The sequence below is a fragment of the Hemitrygon akajei genome, chromosome 4 (assembly GCF_048418815.1).
Source record: "Hemitrygon akajei chromosome 4, sHemAka1.3, whole genome shotgun sequence".
Taxonomy (NCBI): Eukaryota; Metazoa; Chordata; class Chondrichthyes; order Myliobatiformes; family Dasyatidae; genus Hemitrygon; species Hemitrygon akajei.
In genome coordinates, this window is record NC_133127.1 from 38622727 (window position 1) to 38641386 (window position 18660).

General features: G+C 47.7%; 1 protein-coding gene across 8 annotated transcripts in view; it reads left to right on the plus strand.

Moving 5' to 3' along the window:
- Positions 1-7028: 7028 nt before the first annotated feature.
- LOC140726264 (uncharacterized protein C4orf54 homolog) overlaps positions 7029-18660 on the plus strand; it is a 61042-nt gene continuing 49410 nt past the window's right edge. For 5 of the 8 annotated variants that reach the window (XM_073042406.1, XM_073042405.1, XM_073042401.1 and 2 more), the window contains exons 1-2: positions 12613-12684; positions 13739-18031. In XM_073042406.1, coding sequence (XP_072898507.1) covers positions 13843-18009 — 4167 coding nt within the window. In that variant the 5' untranslated portion in view covers positions 12613-12684; positions 13739-13842 and the 3' untranslated portion in view covers positions 18010-18031. Of the gene's footprint in view, positions 7169-12584; positions 12711-13268; positions 13572-13738; positions 18032-18660 lie in introns of those variants that run through there. The other 3 variants (XM_073042404.1, XM_073042402.1, XM_073042403.1) reach the window with 3 other exon arrangements.

Below are 18660 nucleotides of genomic sequence, written 5' to 3' on the forward strand. Positions count from 1 at the left end.
TAAACCTATGTTCTTTAGTTTTAGACTTCTCTACCCTGGGAAAAAGACTGCAACTGTCTTTTCTCTCTATTTTCCTCATAATTCTATGAACATCTAGAAGGTTACTCCTCAGCTTCCTAAACTCCAAGGAAACCTGTCCCAACTTATCCAGCCTCTCCCAATAACTCACGGCCTCCGGTCCTGGCAACATCCTTGTGAATTTTTTTTCTGCACCCTCTCTGACTTAATTATCTCCTCCCTATAACTAGGCAACCAGGACTGCACACATTACTCCAAGAGCGGTCTCACCAATGTTTTGTAAAGCTGTAACATGCTTTCCCAATTGCTCTACTCAATACACTGATCAATGATGAAAAGGAGGCCAAGCACTTTCTTCACCATCTTGTCTACTTGCAGTGAACTTTTGGGGAACTATGTACTTGTTTGTACCCTTTGGTCTTTTAATTCCACAACAGGGTCCTGCCATTCATTGTGTATGTCCCGGTTTAACTTCCCAAAATGCATTAAAGTTAAGTTCCATGTCCTCCTCCTCCTTCCCTATCTCCCATTATCAATTCTCTTCTCTTATCAGTTTCCTCCTTCTCCAGCCCCTTACCTTTCCTACCTATCACTTCTCAGCTTCCTATTTCATCTACCCTTCCCCACCCACGTGGCTTCACCTTTCTAGCTTGTCCTACTTCCCCTGCCCCCAACCACCTTATTCTGGCACCTTCCCCCTTGCCTCCCAGTCCTGATTAAGGTTCTTGGTCTGAAATGCTGGCTGTTTATTCATTTCCATAGATGCTGCCTGACCTGCTGAGTTTCTCCAGCATTTTGTGTGCATTGCTCTGGATTTCCAGCATCTGCAAAATCTCTTGTATATAAATTACATCTGCCATTTTGGCCCACTTTCTCCAGTTGTTCTCAATCTTGATGTAACCTTACACAAGCTTCTTCACTGTCCACTATACCACCAATTTTGGTATCATCTACAAATGTACTCATCATGGCACCTACATTCTAATCCCATTTATATGACAATTTATATCTTACAGATAGCGGGGTCAAGGGATATGGGGAGAGGGCAGAAACGGGGTACTGATTGTGTATGATCAGCCATGATCACAGTGAATGGCGGTGCTGACTAGAAGGGCCGAATGGCCTACTCCTGCACCTATTGTCTATTGACAAACAGTCGGGAAATAGATTAAAATAAAGGAATGCATTTCCGATACACGAAGGATGAATGAGTGGATGGTACGGGTTAAAATAACCAATAAAAGAACCAGAGGTGATATGGGCAAATGGTCCGGATTGGAATGCCCCATCAGCTGGATCAGATTCAACAGCAGTCTTCAAAAGCAAGTTGAACAACGTGTAGGAGAAATAACCACCGATTAGCTGTACCAATTAAATGAATGGCTTCCTTGATGAATGAGGTGGCAGCGACTGCCTAACCCAATGTGGCATTCCAAAGGGTGGAAGAGGGAGGGTGAATGGACCTGATGTCTATTTGTAGTAAGATTGTAGTTAGCTGCAAGCAGTGAAGACAGGGTTGAAAATGATTCATGGACCATTGTTAAATTTTTCAAAGGATGATTAATATTGATTAAAAAGAACATAGATTGTGCTCTATGACCAAACAAGTAATGGTCTTGCCCTTCAGCCAGAAGGTTGTGGGTTCAAGTCCCACTCCAATGCCTTTGAGTTTTGATTGACATTGAATGCTGTACAGTGGCACAACTTGAGGCACAACATGTCTTAACCTCACGCTGCTTCCTGCTATAAATTAAAGGGACTATTTTAATAAAGAGCAGGGGAGCCCTCCTTGGCTCCTGGGGCCAAAGAAAGTAGCTTAACCCTTAATATCACTACAACCAATCAGCCACTATTTCAATTCTGCTTTCAGGCCAAAGTAGCTGCAAGGTTTCCTACTCTACAACATCTCATTGTCTGAAAAGACCTTTAGAGTGCCCTGATCTTGTGAAACGTTCAGTACAATTCAAGCAACACACACACAACGCTGGGGGAGCTCAGCAGGCCAGGTAGCATCTGCTGATTTTCTCTTGGTTGTGTTTGCAATACAGATTCAATTTTCTTTTGCCATCTTCTTCCAATGTAGATTTGGAAGTATTGTGTGCAGTTTTGGTTTTGAATTACAGGAAGCATATTAATAAGGTTGAAAGAGTGCAGAGAAGGTTTACAAGGATGTTGCTGGGACTTGAGAAACTGAGTTACAGAGAAAGGGTGAATAGGTTAGGACTTTATTCCCGGAGCGTAGAAGAATGAGGGGAGATTTAATAGAGGTATATAAAATTATGATGGGTATAAATTGAATGAATGCAAGCAGGCTTTTTCCACTGAGGTTAGGGGAGAAAAAAAACGAGAGGACATGGATTAAGGGTGAAGGGGGAAAAGTTTAAAGGGAACATTAGGGGGGGGGCTTCTTCACGCAGAGAGTGGTGGGAGTGTGGAATGAGCTGCCAGATGAAGTGGTGAATGCAGGCTCACTTTTAACATAGAAGAAAAACTTGGACAGGTACATGGATGAGAGGTGTATGGAGGAATATGATCCAGGTGCAGGTCAGTGGGACTAGGCAGAAAAATGGTTCAGCACAACCAAGGAGGGCCAGAAGTCCTGTTTCTGTGCTGTCATGTTCTGTGGTTCTATGGTTCTAGATAGAGTCCAAACAATTCTTACATCCTTAACCATGCCCAGTTCAGAACTGGGAAGGATGAAGGCAAAGTTACCAGGAATGTGCCAAGGGCCTTGACAAGATTCCAAACATCATATTCCTACTGAATTTTAACATGATTTCCAATGGAACAAGGTGGTGTTCCTTTTGATTTTATTGTCATCTCCTGGCCTTGGCCACAGATGAAAAACATGTTATCATAAAGACCCTGGATGGTCAACGTCCTTTGGTCTAAATAGAAAAGCTAAAACTACATCGTGTGCACAGCACAGAAACAGGCCATTCAGTCCAACAGGTCTGGGCTGGTGTTTATACCCCACAGAGAGCTCTTCCTCCCCACTTCACCCTAACCTTACATCTTATCCTTGCATTCCTTTCTCCTTCATGTTTCATGCTCCCCTACCCCACACTGCAATTCTGTATATTCTATGCAGTGTTCCATGTAGTCAGCACTCTCTGGGAATAAATATTTAACCTATTTGTCTAACAGAGTCATAGAGTCATACAGCAATACAGCACTGATACAAGTCCTTCAGCCCAATGCGTCCATGCCAACCATGGTACCCACACACCTAATTCCATTTCCTTGTGTTTGGCCCATACCCCTCTAAGCCCTGAGTAACACAAATGCTGGAAGAACTTGGCCAGTCAGGCAACATCTATGGAAAGAAATAAAGAGTCAACATTTCAGGCTGAGACCCTCTATGACCCATCTCCACACGTACCTATCCAAGTGCTTCTTAAATCATACTTATGGACCACTTCCTCTGGCAACTCATTGCATATATTCACCATTCTGTGCATGGATGAAGTTGCCTCTCAAGTCCCTTTTAAATCTTTCCCCTCTGACCTTAAATCTGTGCCCCCTAGGTTTGGACTCCCCAACACTAGGAAAAGGACTCCTACCATTAACCTTAAGATGTTTGGATAAGCACCTGAATGGAAGGGGTATGGGGGACTATGGTCCAGGTGCGGGCCAATGGAACTAGGCAGAAAAACAGTTTGGCATTAGTAGATGGACTGAATGACCTGTTTTTGGTGCAGTGGCGCTCTGAGACTCTGTGACCTTATCAATGTCCTTCATGATTTATAACGTCACCCCTCATTCTCCAAAGCACCAAGGAATCTTCAACTTCCATTTATGATAGCTGGGTCTGGATTCCCTCATCAGAGGTAACATTCAGTTGGGAATTTTCTCCAGCTTCTAACACTAAACATGGAATATGGTGCCAACTGCACACCAAACCCCAGAATTGTTACTATACAGATTTCTTCCTAGCCTCTCCTTGTCATACTTTACCAATCCCATTCCATCATTTAAATTATCTCTTTTGCATCACCCTCAATCTTCTCTTTTCCAGTAATGATTCCAACTTGCTTGTTGTTTCCTGTCAATTATTGTTTTTCTGTTCTTATATCTTCTAGTATTTTCATACCCTTTCCATTGTATAACGTATTCAACGTTTCCTTTACCTAGAGATACAAGAGACTGCAGATGCCAGAATCTGGAGCAACACACAATCTGCCGGAAGAACTCAGTGGGTCCAGCAGCATCTGTGGAATGAAAGAAACTGTTGACTTCTTGGGCCAATACCCTGCATCAGTACTGAAAATGGAGAGGCGAGATGGGAGGTTGCAAGAGGAGGGATGTAAGATGACAGGTAGCAGAGGGGGGAGAGGGGTAGAGTTGGACAACTGTGGCTAGCAAATGATAGTTGGAGGCAGAAAAAGAGCAAGGAAAAAGAAACAACAGATTGAGCAAGTGGAGGTTGGGGTGTAAAGATGGGAGACAGTTGCTGGACAGAGAGAAACAGAACCAGCAGTGCTGGATTTTGATAAATAAAGGAGGTGAGAATGGGGACCATTAGAGAAGAAGGGAGAAGTGAACAACAGTTGGAAACAGATGAGGGTGGGAGAGTGGGGAAAACCCAAGTGTGGTTGCTTTTGGAAGAAGGGGACAAAGATAGATGAAGCGTTTCTGGGGGAGGGTGTGAAGAGATTAGAAATGGGGCAACCAGAGAATTGGATGAAGAATTGGGTGGGGAGGGAAGGGGTGGAAAATGGGAAAAAGCAATGGGTACTTAACAAAATTGGAAAATTTAAAATCCATGTTGTAGATTACTCAGATGGAATATAAGGTACTGCTCCTCCAGTTTGTGTTGGACATTGTTTTGGCAGTAGAGAAGGCGAAGGATGGATAGGTTAGTGTGGGAATGGGGAGGGGAGTTGAAGTAGTCTGTAACTGGGGAGTTCAGTATGCTCGTTGTGTAGGTGCTCTGTGAAATGGTTGCCAAATTTTTGATGTAGAGGAGGCCCCATCAGGAGCACCAAAAGCAATAGAAAGATGGAGGAGAAATATGTGAACATTTACCTCACGTGGTGGGTGAGTTTAGGTCCCTAGACGGTGGTGAGGGAGGTGGTGCAAAGATAATGTTACATCTACTATGAGGGCAGGGGAAAGTGTCAGGGGTAAGGGAGGACTGGATGTGGTGAGCTGAGTGAACTAGGTAGTCTTGGAGGAAAAGACGTATCAGGTGGTATGATCTAGTTGCAGCTGGCAAAAATGACAAAATAGGGCATGCTGGATTTTGAGGTTTATGTGGTGAAAGATAAGGGTAAGGAGGACTCTGTCTTCTGTTCTGTCTCGGAGGAGGCGAGGTGAGAGCAGAAGTATGACAAACAGTGATAAACAGATTGCAATAGCAGCCAGAGCAGAAGGGAAGCCATGTTTCTTGGAAAAGGAAGACATTTCAGATGTCCTGGAAACAGAAAGCCTCATCTTGAGAGCGATACAGTGGAGATGGAGAGAGTAGCAGCAAGGAATGGGGTATCCTTACCACAGGCAGGATGGAAAGAAGTACAGTCTAAATAGGCGTGAGAATCATTGGTGCTGCTTCCTGCACCCGCGCAGAATTCATCGATTTTATTACCTTTGCCACCAAATTCTACCCTGCCATCAAGTTCATTTCAGAGACTTTGCTCGCTTTGCTAAATCTCAATTGTCTCCAATTCAGGAATCAATCTATCCACTGATATTTACAGTAAACCCACCAATCCTCACAGCTATTTTATCATTGTCACATGTACTGAGGTACAGTGAAAAACATTTCATTGCATGTCAAAGTGAATTTACTATCGAAGTACAGTACGTATATGCTGCTATATGAATCATTCTCTCGCAGGCATTCATCCATACCGATGATCTCATCACATTGGTACATCGAGGTAGTACATCGAGGAAAAGTACAAACAAAAAGCAGAATATTGTGTTACAATTACAGGGAAGGTGTAGAACAAACAGGCAATAAGGTGTAAGGTCATAACAAGGTCAAGAGTTCACCTTACTGTACAAGGGGGCTGTTCAATAGTCATATAACAATGGGATAGAAGCAGTCCTTGAGCCTGCTATGTGCTTTCAGGCTTTTCAATCTTCAGCCCAGAGGGAGGAGGAAGAAGAGAAAATGTCAAGAGTGGGTAGGGTCTTTGATTATGTTGGCTGCTTCACCAAGGGTAATGGGACTAGCATAGTTAAGGACAATGGTTGGCCAAAGGGCCTATTTCTCTGTAGTATAACATGGTTCTAGTTAACATCAATAAACAATCCTTGGTACCTGCTCTCATTCACTCACACCATGATGCTTCTCCCTTCAAATGCTATGCCATCGACAATAGTTAATCTCTTGATTCCTCGTCAGGTATGTGGGAGTTCACAGCCCAAATTCAGAGATTTGCATGCACGATCCAGATTGACCTCTAGTAAGGGAGAAATGGATTTAAAGCTAATACACTCCTGGGCTGAAAAAGAGATCAGTACACTCATATACTACCAATTAAACTTTCCATTAAGTATAATTCTCTAAGATTGCTTCCAGATAGTTTGATAATAAAACTCATATCAGTCCTGATTTGGTAGAGGGTCAGATGGGCTGTTACATAAGAAATAGGAGCAGGAATAGGCCATCTGGCCTGTCGAGCCTGCTCCGCCATTCAATAAGATCATGCCATGGACTCATCTCCACCCACCTGCCTTTTCCCCATAACTTTTAAGTTACTCAACTACGCAAAATTGTTACTTCTGGCTAAGATGAACTGGAGTTTGAATCAATTTTTACTCTTGGCAATCCAGATATATTTACAATCCATGGCTTGCTGAATACCTGACTAAGCAACAAGTTGCACGTTGTTGGAGCCAGTCATTTTTCATATGTTAGCATCTGTCACTTTAAGACAGTCATGTAATGTAATACAGTGCTATTAATGTGCTCGTGTGAATCTATCGCAAATGAATGTTTGCTTCCAAAGTTTTTTTGTTTATCTGTGTCCAATATTCAGAAAGGAGTCTTCCCGAAATCAGAAGCTGTCTGCAAGATACAAAGGATACTTCAAATAAAACGTTTGATAAGGTTCCCCATGCTAAGCTCATTCAGAAAGTAAGGAAGCATAGGATCCAAGACGACCTTATTTTGTGGATCCAGAACTGACGCCCACAGAAGGTAAAGGGTGTAGTGGATGGTTTGTATTCTGCATGGAGGACAGTGACTAGTGGTGTTCCACAGGGATCTGTTCTGGAATTCCCTCCTCTTTGTAATTTTTATAAATTACTTGGATGAAGAAGTAAAAGGGCGGGTTAGTAAGTTTGCTGATGAAAGAAAGGTTGGGGGTGTTGTGGATAGTCTGAAGGGTTGTCAGAGGTTTCAGCGGGACATCAATAGGATGCAGAACTGGGCTGAAAAGTGGCAGATGGAGTTCAACCCAGTTAAGTGTGAAGTGGTTCATTTTGGTAGGTCAAATCTGAAAATAGAATATAATATTAATGGTAAGATTCTTGGCAGTGTGGAGGATCTGAGAGATCTTGGGACCCATGTCCATAGGACACTCAAAGGTGCTGCACAGGTTGACAGTGTTGTTAAGAAGATGTATGATGTGTTGGCATTCATCAACTGTGCGACTGAATTTAAATGCCATGAGATAATATTACAGCTATATAAGACCTCAGTCAGACCCCACTTGGAGTACTGTGTTTGGTTCTGGTCACCTCACTACAAGAAGGATGTGGATACTATGGAAAGAGTGCAGAGGATATTTACAAGAATGTTACCCAAATTGGACAATGTGCCTTTGTAATTAGGTTGAGTGAACTTGGCCTTTTCTCCTCTGTGCAACAGAGGATGACAGGTGACCTGATGGAGGTGTATAAGATGATGAGAGGCATTGATTGTGTGGATAGTCAGAGGCTTTTTCTGAGGGCTGAAGTGGCTAACACAAGGAGGCATAGTTTTAAGGTGCTTGGAAGTAGGTACAGATAGTGATGGGTGCAAGAAATGCACTACCGACAACTGTGGTGGAGGTGGATACAATAGGGTCTTTTATATTACTCTTAGATAGGTACATGGAGCTTAGAAAAATAGGAGGCTATGCTGTAGGGTAATTCTAGGCAGTTTCTAGTGTAGGTTACATGGTCAGTACAACATTGTGGACCGAAGGGCCTGTAAAATGCTGTAGATGTCTGTTTTATGTTCTATGTTCTAAAACAGGCTGTAATTCTGGTACCCATCCCCATCCTGATGAGGGGTCTCAGCATGAAACGTCATTGCCATAGATGCTGCCTGACCTGCTGAGTTCCTCCAGCATTGTTTGTGTGTTGCTCTGGATTTCCAGCATCTGCAGAATCTCGTGTTTATGATAAGCTGTAGTTTGCTATAGTTGGCATTTAACAGTTGATTTGTTCTTGCATGTCTTTAATTTTATTTGGTTGTCATGAAGGAAAGTTGATAATGAAACAAAATGAACATTTGGGATTTGAGTCAACAGATCAAGCAACAGGGTACCTCCACAACAGAGGTGATTACACAATTATGAAAATAACAACACAAGAAATTGCAGTAGAAGAGCTGGCAAAGTCCCTGTCAAATCAGTGAGACTTAAATAAAAGTAGAAAGTGTTAGGTTGGAGAAAGATAAAAATTGGAGTAGAAAGGAAAAGATAAAAACGTTACATTTTTACTGAGTGAAGTCACAGCTACTATCCAGAAGTTGAACATCATTCAGAAAGAGTCCACTTGATACCCTCTACCACCCTAAACATTTTACTGGCTGCACTGTGTTCCACATGACAAAGGCACTACAGTTACTCAGGCTACCAAAACAACCCCCTTCCCCAACAAAAGACCTTACCCAAGAAAATAATCAAGAGTTGCAGCCAAGGCTTTGTCAACTATCCCATCTGGCTTTGGAAGAACACTGTGCTGCCTAGAGGAGAGATGTTAGTAACCACAGAACAAAAATGAACCGTGAAGGAAGCCTGGTCAGTCCCAATTGATAATATAACTGAGACAGCTGTACTGCCCTGTGGACTATCTCACTGTGAGCTACCTGAACTCAGGATAAGCAGCTAGTGGGATTTGAGACCTCACACCCTGTGGAAAAGAACTTCTGGGAGATTACAAATCTCAGATAACTAACTTGATAAGTTAGGAAATAAATGGTTAAAACGATTGTAGGACGGCACCAACAGCAATTTGAAGATGTTGCTTGTACGGATAAGAATCGGAATTAAGTTTCTGTAAAAACAACAAAGGACTAAGCAATGTAATATGAAGAAATGTGCAGAAAGTTGCATTATGAGATGTCAGCGGCAGTAACTCCAAAGACAAGCCACCTGTGCAACTAATAACATGAGACATGGGATAACTAATCCGCACACAGCAATTCACACAAACAGCAAACTATATTGCAACAGACACAGAATGCTGAAGGAACTCAGCAGGTCAGGCAGCATCTATGGAAATGAATAAACGGTCGATGTTTCGGGCAAAGACCCTTCTTCAGGACTGGAAAGGAAGGAGGAAGACACCAGAATAAAAAAGGTGGGGGGGGGGAGAGGACGAGGATAGCTAGAAGGTGATAGGTGAAGCCAGGTGGTTCAGAAAGATAAAAAGCTGGAGAGGAAGGGATCTGATAGGAGAGGAGAGTGGACCACAGGAGAAACAAAATGAGGGAGATCCAGGGGGAAGAGATAGGCAGGTGAGAAGAAGTAAGAGGCCAGGACAGGGAATAGAAGAAGAGGGGTGGGAAAGGGATTTTTTACCGGAAGGAGAAATCGATATTCATGCTATCAGGTTGGAGGCTACCCAGACAGAACAGAAGGTGTTGCTCCTCCACCCTGAGGAGCTATGAACTGACATGTCGGAAAGGGAATGAGAACTGGAATTAAAATATTTGGCCACCGGTAAGTGCCGCTTTGGGCAGATGGAGCTGAGGTGCCTGACAAAACAGGCCCCCAGTTTACGATGGGTCTCACCAATGGGGAGGAAGCCATATTGGGAGCACCGGAGACAATAGACGACCCCAGCAGATTTGCAGGTCAAGTGTTGCCTCATCTGGAAGAACTGTTTGTGGCAAACTGCATAACACCAGGTTCAGGAACAGCTACTTTCCTACAATCATCGGGTTCTTCATTCCCCCTCTCCCACTCCCCATTCCATCCCAGGTTTCTGTTAAATCGATGGAACAAAGAGTGTGTGTGTGTGTGTGTGTGTGTGTGTGTGTGTGTGTGTGTGTGTGTGTGTGTGTGTGTGTGTGTGTGTGTGTGTGTGTGTGTGTGTGTGTGTGTGTGTGTGTGTGTGTGTGTACACGCGCGTGCTATTTCAATGTCATTATATATTCGGCTGACTGGCTGGAAACTGGTCGCTGGTGGTGAGAGTCGGGTTGTCGTTCCATGTATAAAACACACCTGTTGTCAGCCTTGTTGCTAACCCATCAACCAGCAAGCAAAAAAACCCAGCTAACTTACATCTCGTGTCCACCCACAGTAATACTGAAAGAGGGGAGTGCAGATCCTTCTCCAGGTCAGATTTCTCCTTCATAACTGTGGCCCTTATTTTTAATCTGGTATGACGATTATGTGTCTGCAAATGCATCTATTGCTAGTGAAGTGAACTCTTCACTTGTTTAACACTGGGTCTAACTGATTTGAGTGGATGGGGTGTATTCTCGGCACCGGACAGTCTCTGTTCCCAATAAAACTGATCCCAAAACCCCATTAAATTATTTCTAATATATCTATTTAAGGAAATTATGTAGTTAATTCTAAAATTACATCGCTTAGTGCCCCAAAAATCACCTTAGTTCTGCAGACTTCCAACGCATAGTGTTATCTCAGGTGTTTTTTAAAAATAAAATTAGCATAAGATGGGTGTATCATGTATATATATATATATATATATAATTTGGCATGCATATATTTGATTACTGTATTATATCTCTGCATACTTACTTTCAATATTACTTTGACATCAACCATGAAGTTCTGTGGTTACATTACACAAAAAAAAACTGCTTCGTGGAAAGGTTTTATTTAAGTACAAAATATAACAATTCATGTATGACTTTTTGAATTTATTTCCCCCCATGTCACTTCTGGTTCAATGGGCAGTCCTGTCTTACATAAATCAAAGTCATGCCCTCACTGCGGGATCAGTGGTGGAAAGGGGTGAGTAGCTTCAAGTTTCTAGGCATCAACATCTCAGACGATCTATCTGGGCACAACACATGGTTGCAATCTCAAAAAAGGTCACACTAGTGGCTCTGCTTCATTAGGATTTGAGATTCGTTGTGCCATCAACGGCTTACAGTAGATCTAAAGGTTCAATAGATGTATGGTGGAGAGCATCCTGACTGGTGGCATCACAGCCTGGTATGGAGAGTCCAATGCACAGGGTGACAAGAGACTGTGGAAAGTTGTGGATTTAGAGAGCTCCATCAAGGGCGCAACACTTCCCACCATCAAGAAGACAGTATCCATCATTAAAGGCACTCACCACCCGGGACATTACTACCAACAGCAAGGAGGTACCAGGTCTGAAGACTAAACGACTCAGAAACAGCTTCTTCCCCTCCAACATCAGATTTCTGAAAGGTCCCGTGAACACTACCTTATTATTCCTTTATTTCACTAATTATTTTGTAATTTATAGATTGCTATGTCGTTGCACGACACGGTGCTACCGCAAAACAAAGAATTTCATAGAACCATAGAACATTACAGCACAGAAACAGGCCTTTTGGCCCTTCTTGGCTGTGCTGAACCATTTTTCTGCCTAGTCCCACTGACCTGCACCTGAACCATATCCCTCCATACACCTCTCATCCATGTACCTGTCCAGGTTTTTCTTCAATGTTAAAAGTGGCAGCTCATCCCACACACCCACCACTCTCTGTGTGAAGAAGCACCCCCACCCAATATTCCCTTTAAACTCCCCCCCCCTTCACCCTTAACCCATGTCCTCTGTTTTTTTTTCTCCCCTAACCTCAGTGGAAAAAACCTGCCTCTGATGAGGGTTGAAGTGAGGTGCGTGTATCTGACGTTCCCATGCAGCCCTGAGGGCGTGCCAAACAGTTGTCCTTTGATCCCAAGGCACTCTTTTGAAGATGGGGAAAGAGATTTCCTATTGTGCCATATCCAATCTTCCTTCACCCTCTTCAACCAACATCACTAAAAGAACGGTCTGGTTATTTCCCATTGCTGCGTATGGGCTTCTGTTTTACGCAAAGTGGCAATGTACTGTACCGGCACACCGGGCGCACCTCAAAAACACTGCTGGTTGTAAAGAGGTTTGGGATGTCCTCAGCCAGGACTGGAACTGAAGGCTGCATTTTCTGTCTGGTTTATTCTACCGATTTCAAACACTGATATCAGAAGCCTGTTTCATCCCGACTTAGTCTCCCATTGGCAGGACCCTCTCGACCACCCCTCCCTTCCCCATCTTATTCTCATAACGAACGAGTGTAATGGTTAGTTTAAAATAGTACTTTATTCAATCGGCATAACTGACGCATAGCCTATGAATAGTTTTGGTTCTGACCCAGTGAGAGTGTTCAATGAAGCGCCGCGAACAAAAACCAAGCGAAACTCCGAGTGGAACTTATTGGACTGTCCACCTCAGCTCGCATCCGCCGGAGGCAATGGACTCATGCCCAGCCACAAGCGAACGGCACTCAGTATTGGCACTGTGAGTTTTTCCCTCGATCAGACATGGTGTGTATTTCTGATTAGTATCATGTGTATCTGATTGATAGATGTCCAGGATAGCATTCCGTTGCTACTGTTAATCGAAGGTAAAATAACCTCTTGCTGTTCACAATTAGATAGTAATTGGCATTCACACTAGCTGAGTTGCGATTGCTGAAATCCGGGGGTTTAAATTGTATTATTGTAGTTTGCTGTTTAATAAAATGGATACCTTGAAACTAAATTGTATCAAATCGGAAACACATTTGATGCGGTATTGTGTTGGCAGACAATGAATTGCTTGGCCTGCAGAGGTCACGGATGTTATAATTAAGCCCGAATAGCATTTAGGCAATCAAAACTAGCCGCGGAGACAATTAATCGACAAATATCCGGCTATTTAAAACATGGTGAGCAAATAGATTCAATTTATTTTAATTTGTAGAAACGCTTTTGCTGTAACGCTTCGCTTGGGTCCAAGGCTTATTTTAGACACCCCTGAACTGCGCTTGCGGAGCATTGTTCCATTTGAAAGAGCCCGGAAAAAAAAGTTGCGATAGGACTTCAGCATCAGTTCCCCCTTGGATTCGAAACGATCAAACGAATCCTCAAGAGCACAGAGCGCCGGCGAGAGATTCAATTCGCACTAACGGAAGTTGAAGGCAGCGCCGGGGGAGGGACCAAAGAATTCGCCCCACCATTGTCACCGGACTCTAACTGTGTGTCCTGTCCAAATACTGAGCGGAAGACCCGATTGCTCCGAAATTTGAATTGCAATATTAGCTGTGCATGATCACAGGACGGAAGGCCATTCGGGCCATCCTGAATTGGCTGTCCAATTTCTCCCATTCAACAGAGACCAAACTGTACTATTCCAGGCGTGCCAAGGTAAAATGCAAAACTTCATTTTTTTGCACGACTCTGCACAGCTATCTAAAAACATATTTTTAAAGCCGAGTGCATCTAAGATTTTGGCATAAATTAACTCAGCAGGCGTTATTTTTGATCAGATCAGTATTCCAATAATTAAATTCTATTCTTTCTGCTTTCTTTAGGAAGACCTGTGCTCGGTGGGATGTCGGCTTGGGGAGTGGAGACATTTGACCAAATGTCCGGGCGGTGACCTGACTGTTGGGACTGTGCAGCCCGCGGCTGGCTCATGCTTCGCCTTCATTTCTCACTGGCGGCGGCTCGGAGCGCTCTCGTGAATGGCGCGGACACTAGCACCGGCAAGAGTCTGCCCCGGGCACTGGGAGCTCCGCTGCCCGCTCGTCCGAGCCCGACTTCTGGCGGCGTGACAGCAAAGGGTGGCGGCGAGCCAAGGCGGCGGCGGGAAGAAAGGGAGTGGCGAAAGGACACGGAGAACAGCGGAGGGGGCTCAGTGTCCGGAGCGAACTCAGAGGCGGGCAGCATGGTGAGGAAGGGGCAGAGCTCGGGCACCCCTCGCCGAATCTGCGCCGACGCAGAGGAAAATCAGGCGGACGAGAGCGACCATTCGGGTTACGACACGGCCGTCGGCTACTCAGATTTCTACGAGAGCTTCAGCGAATGTGCGGAATCTCCGCCGAGCAACGGCGATGCTGGCACGGAAGATTTGCGCTCGTGCCTGGGGTCGCAAGCGGGGTGTAAGGCACCGGTCTCGAACTCGGACCCAGCCGGCAGCTCCTCCTCCAGCGTGTTGCTGTGGGAGCATATGCAGCCGTGCAGCGGCGACGAAGCACATTACATCAGCACCCATGAGATTCAGCTCTATGAACTGGACCACGATGGCGAATGCGAGCTCGGTGCCGGCTGGGATGAGGAGGGGAGCAGCGCCAGTTACTCCTGCAGAAATAGCAGCTCCTTCGAGAGCGACACATCCGAGGGAAGTTGCCGGACCCCTCTGGGCACAAGTGGCGCCGGAGATCTGCCCCCGGCTTCTGAAGCCGTCTCCCCCATCCGGCCAGTTACCGGCGTCCGGGACACTAGTCCGCCGAAAAGCCGGTCTGAGAACGAAGATTCTGGCGAACGACTTCACTTGTCTATCCAGGCCGATTCTCACGCCGGAGGCGAACAGAATGCAGCCCAAGAAAAGAGAAACTCACCCGCCGCCAATTTCTTGGAATCGGGGAATCAGTGCAAGACCAAATCTCAAACAGTGGGAGATGACGCTAAGGATGTAAATTCTCACCGCAGTGCCCCTCCTAGCGCCGGGACAAAACCCTTTTGGAAAGCCTTTGGAAATTCCAGTGGAACTTCGAGTGTAGTCAGCGAGTTGGACGACGCGGATAAGGAAGTGCGCTCTCTGACGGCTCGGACTTTCCGCAGCCTTGCTTGCGCCGGTGACGAATATCTCGACACCTTCAGCGCCGATTGCAGGACATCAACCGAGCAGTCGTCGGACGATATCGTTGCGCTTAACCGCTGCGCCACTTACATCGACCTCAAGTGCCGCAACACTGCGGGCGAGAAAGGGCAGGTTGAATTTCCGACCAAAAATGCAAAATTAGGCGTTAGGCAAGGAAGCGGAAACCAACGTGAGGAATCAACGCACCTTCCTACTTCCGTTAACGCGAAGCATGGACACCCGGCGGACAAGCAAACCTCCAAAAAGCAACTGCATCTGTCCGGGAAATTTGAACAGATTGGATCCAGGGTTATAACTTTAACCGAGACCTTAAACTTCAGATACGATGTCAAGGAGCACATCTCAGGCAGGCGAGAGAGCGAAAGGCGAGTGGAGTTGGCCCGAGGTGTGGTCGGATCGCGTTGCGCCGATGAGGTTACCGAGTGCACGCCAAGGGAGGAGGGAGGCGAAAGCAGCAGGGGGATCAGCAAGACAGCGGAGGCAATGGATGGCGCGCAGAAGAAATCCAGGTTCGCCTCCAATCTCTTGCAAAATGTCATCTGGAAGAAAATGCAATTCGAACAGGAGCTCAAGATGGAGCGGGGGGAGATTACCGACACATCGTTCGCCGGTCGAACGAGTCCATCTGCCGCCGAATTTCCTAAGGCGCCTCCGTCGCAGCGTGAGGTGGAACCGAATTCCAACAGGCTTTCCGGCGGAAGCGTGGAAACTTCCCCCGTCCCGGGGGAGAGCGGCGGAGAAGCTGCGCCTTGTGACCACCCTTCTGCGCCAAGCAACGCCCGGCTGACGACAGGTGAGTCCGGGGACGGGTGCAAGGGCACATTGCAACGGAGTCAGCACAGCGCTTTCAGGTCGTGGAAGGAGGGTGAGCAGCGAACGCCCGGTCCCGGCAGCAAGCCGGCGCAGCGCGTCCGTGCGGAAATTGGTGGCCACCCGCACTGCAAAGATACCAAAATGTCTCACCTCTTTGTGCCCAGCATCCATAAGGCTCCCGGCAGCGGCAGAAGCGAACCGCTGGCGGCCAACGTCAAAAACACGGTGACGGAGGGTGAGCAAATCCGGGCGGCTGGTGGCGATGGATACATCCCTTCCAGGTCGCCCGAGATCAAGATCCGACTGAGGAACGTTAAGGGCGGAGGGCAGAGCCCGTTCAGCATCGCTAAGCTGCTGACGCCCAAGCTGACGGGCAGCACCGGCGGCCCAAGCAAGGGGACGAGCGATGGCAGGTGTCCGGCGGCGGGCGGGGAGCGCGCAGACGATGGCCGTGTGCGCGCGCCACCCTTTACAGTGCGCGATGTTCGCGACAACATCCACAAGCTGCAGGCGCCCATCCACCAGGTGAGGGACGTGAGGAAGCTGGTCAAGAGCTCCTACCATGTCATGACGCTAGACGGCGGTGGTCTGGGTCCGAGCCCAGGCGTCGAGCCGGCGGCCGAGCAGCGAGGGGGCGGGGGCGGTAGCGGTAGCGGAGCCCCACTGCCCATCGTCATCAAGTGTCAGGCAGTCAGCAGAAAGGAGCTGCCCGGGGTCCGGCCTGAGGTCGAGGACGCTGAGCCTGCCATGAAGAACGGTTCGGTCTTCGTGCACAGGGCGTCGGGGCGCCTTCCACTCCACGAGGCGGCGGGCAGCCGGGGTCCGGTCGGGAGTCCGCCGGCGGCAGAGAAACGAGGAGGAGGCGGCAGCGCCAGGGCGGCGAGCAGCAACCAGCTGGCGCTAGAGAAGCTGACAGCGGCCGTCCGGACCATGGAGCAGCTCTATGTCTTCGACAACAACGAATGGAGGCGCAAGAACGAGAAGGGCCCGGGGCCCGGGCCCCTGGCGGGCAGTCATGTGCTGTCACTAATTGCCAGCGAGGAGTCGTCGAGCTCGAGTGCGGTTGTCACGCCGGGCGGCGGTGGACCACCCCGGGCCGAGCAGGAACACCTTCCCTCCAAGGAGGCGACGCGCACGGCTGTCAAGCCACCGCCCGCCCCCGTCGTCACCGCCGCCCGATGTCACGACCGAGACCCACCCAAACCTCCGCCGACTCTCCCTTCCGTTCCGCCAGCGGCGGGCGGGGCCGCCCGGGGCGTCATGCCGCAACTCTTCGCCGTGGCGCCGGTAGCCCCGCAGCCCTCGCCGTTGGCCGCCGGCAAGAAGGCTGTGGTCGGGTCACCGCCGGATCTTCGCCCCTCGCATACGCTGCCACGTCCGGCTCAGGAGGAGAGCGAGAAGACCTGCAAGGCGGCATCCCAGCAGAAGCCGCCCCTTCCCCCGCCGCCGCCCGAACACGAGAACTACCTGACCATCCCGGTGAAGAAGCCACCCGTCGCCGCCCGGGAGCCGTCGCCTCCTGTTGTCTACCAGCATCAGCAGGCTCAGCTCGTTCGCCTCACGCCGCCGCTCAGCCCAGGCAAGGTACAACCGGTGCCGCCCGTTCTGATGGACAGCCCCTCGATGCCTTATTTCCCCATGCCGCAGACTCAGCGCAGGATGTTGCTGGACCCCGCCACCGGCCAGTACTACTTGGTGGATACGCCTGTACAGCCCGCCCGCAGGCGGCTCTACGACCCAGAGACCGGGCAATACGTGGACCTCCCGCTGCCTCAACAACCGGTGGCCCCTATGCCGGTGCCCATGTCACCTATTGCAATCAACCCTGGCACCTACGGACCCACCTACATGATCTACCCTGGTTTCCTGCCGCCGCCACCAACCATGCTGCCAACCCTTCCACCCGCCCCGGACACAGAGTACAGCGAGGCCGGCAAAGCCAGCAGCGCCCCGAAGCCTCAAACCGAGCCCCAATACTTGGAGAGTCCCTATTACTTCCCAACGGGGAAATCCATGACCAGCGGCCAGGCTACGACGGGCAGGGTTTGTAAGGGGCCGTCGGAGGCGAAACCCGTTATCAGCATCACTTCCCAGCAGGGACCTCGGATCATTGCCCCCCCTTCCTTTGATGGAACGACCATGAGTTTTGTAGTCGAGCACAGATGAGAGGACTCTTCCCATGCCCCATGTAAGTAGTCAGTTGGTTAGACAACCTTTCACCTTACCGAATGTTTTGTTTTTTGACTTTGAAACCTTTGACTAAACTAATTAATATATTTCAGTGGAAAAAATTCGCCCGGGGGAGGGGTTTATCAAAATAAATCTACCGGTAGTCTAGAAGTCAAGTAGTATTACTGAAGCCAGAATAAGCTCTCTTGCTGATGTGCTCTGAAACTTAACTCAGGGTGAGACAGTAAGTTTATGAACAATGTGATCCCGTTTCTCGAGAGGGATGGAGCTGGTAGCCAGGGAATTGTGACTGACACCGTAGAAAATCAGTTAAATTTCCCCATTATTTAATTGGAATTGGCTTTTCCTCACCCAGTAGACCAGGTTAATCCAGTAGCCTGAGATTTTGGATGTAATGGAAGCGGTCTACAATTGAGTATCAACAACCTGTATGTAGAAACTGAGCCTGTGTTTTAGGGTGATGGAGGGCAACTGCGCCTGACACAGGGTGGGTGACTGAGATCACTGCTCCAGAGATGAATACAGAACTCTAGGTGGTACTGAGAAAGTGCTGCATTGCCAGAGGTGCCATAACTTTGGTTGAGACAATAAACCGTGGTCTTGTCTGCTCACTCAGATATGAAAGGA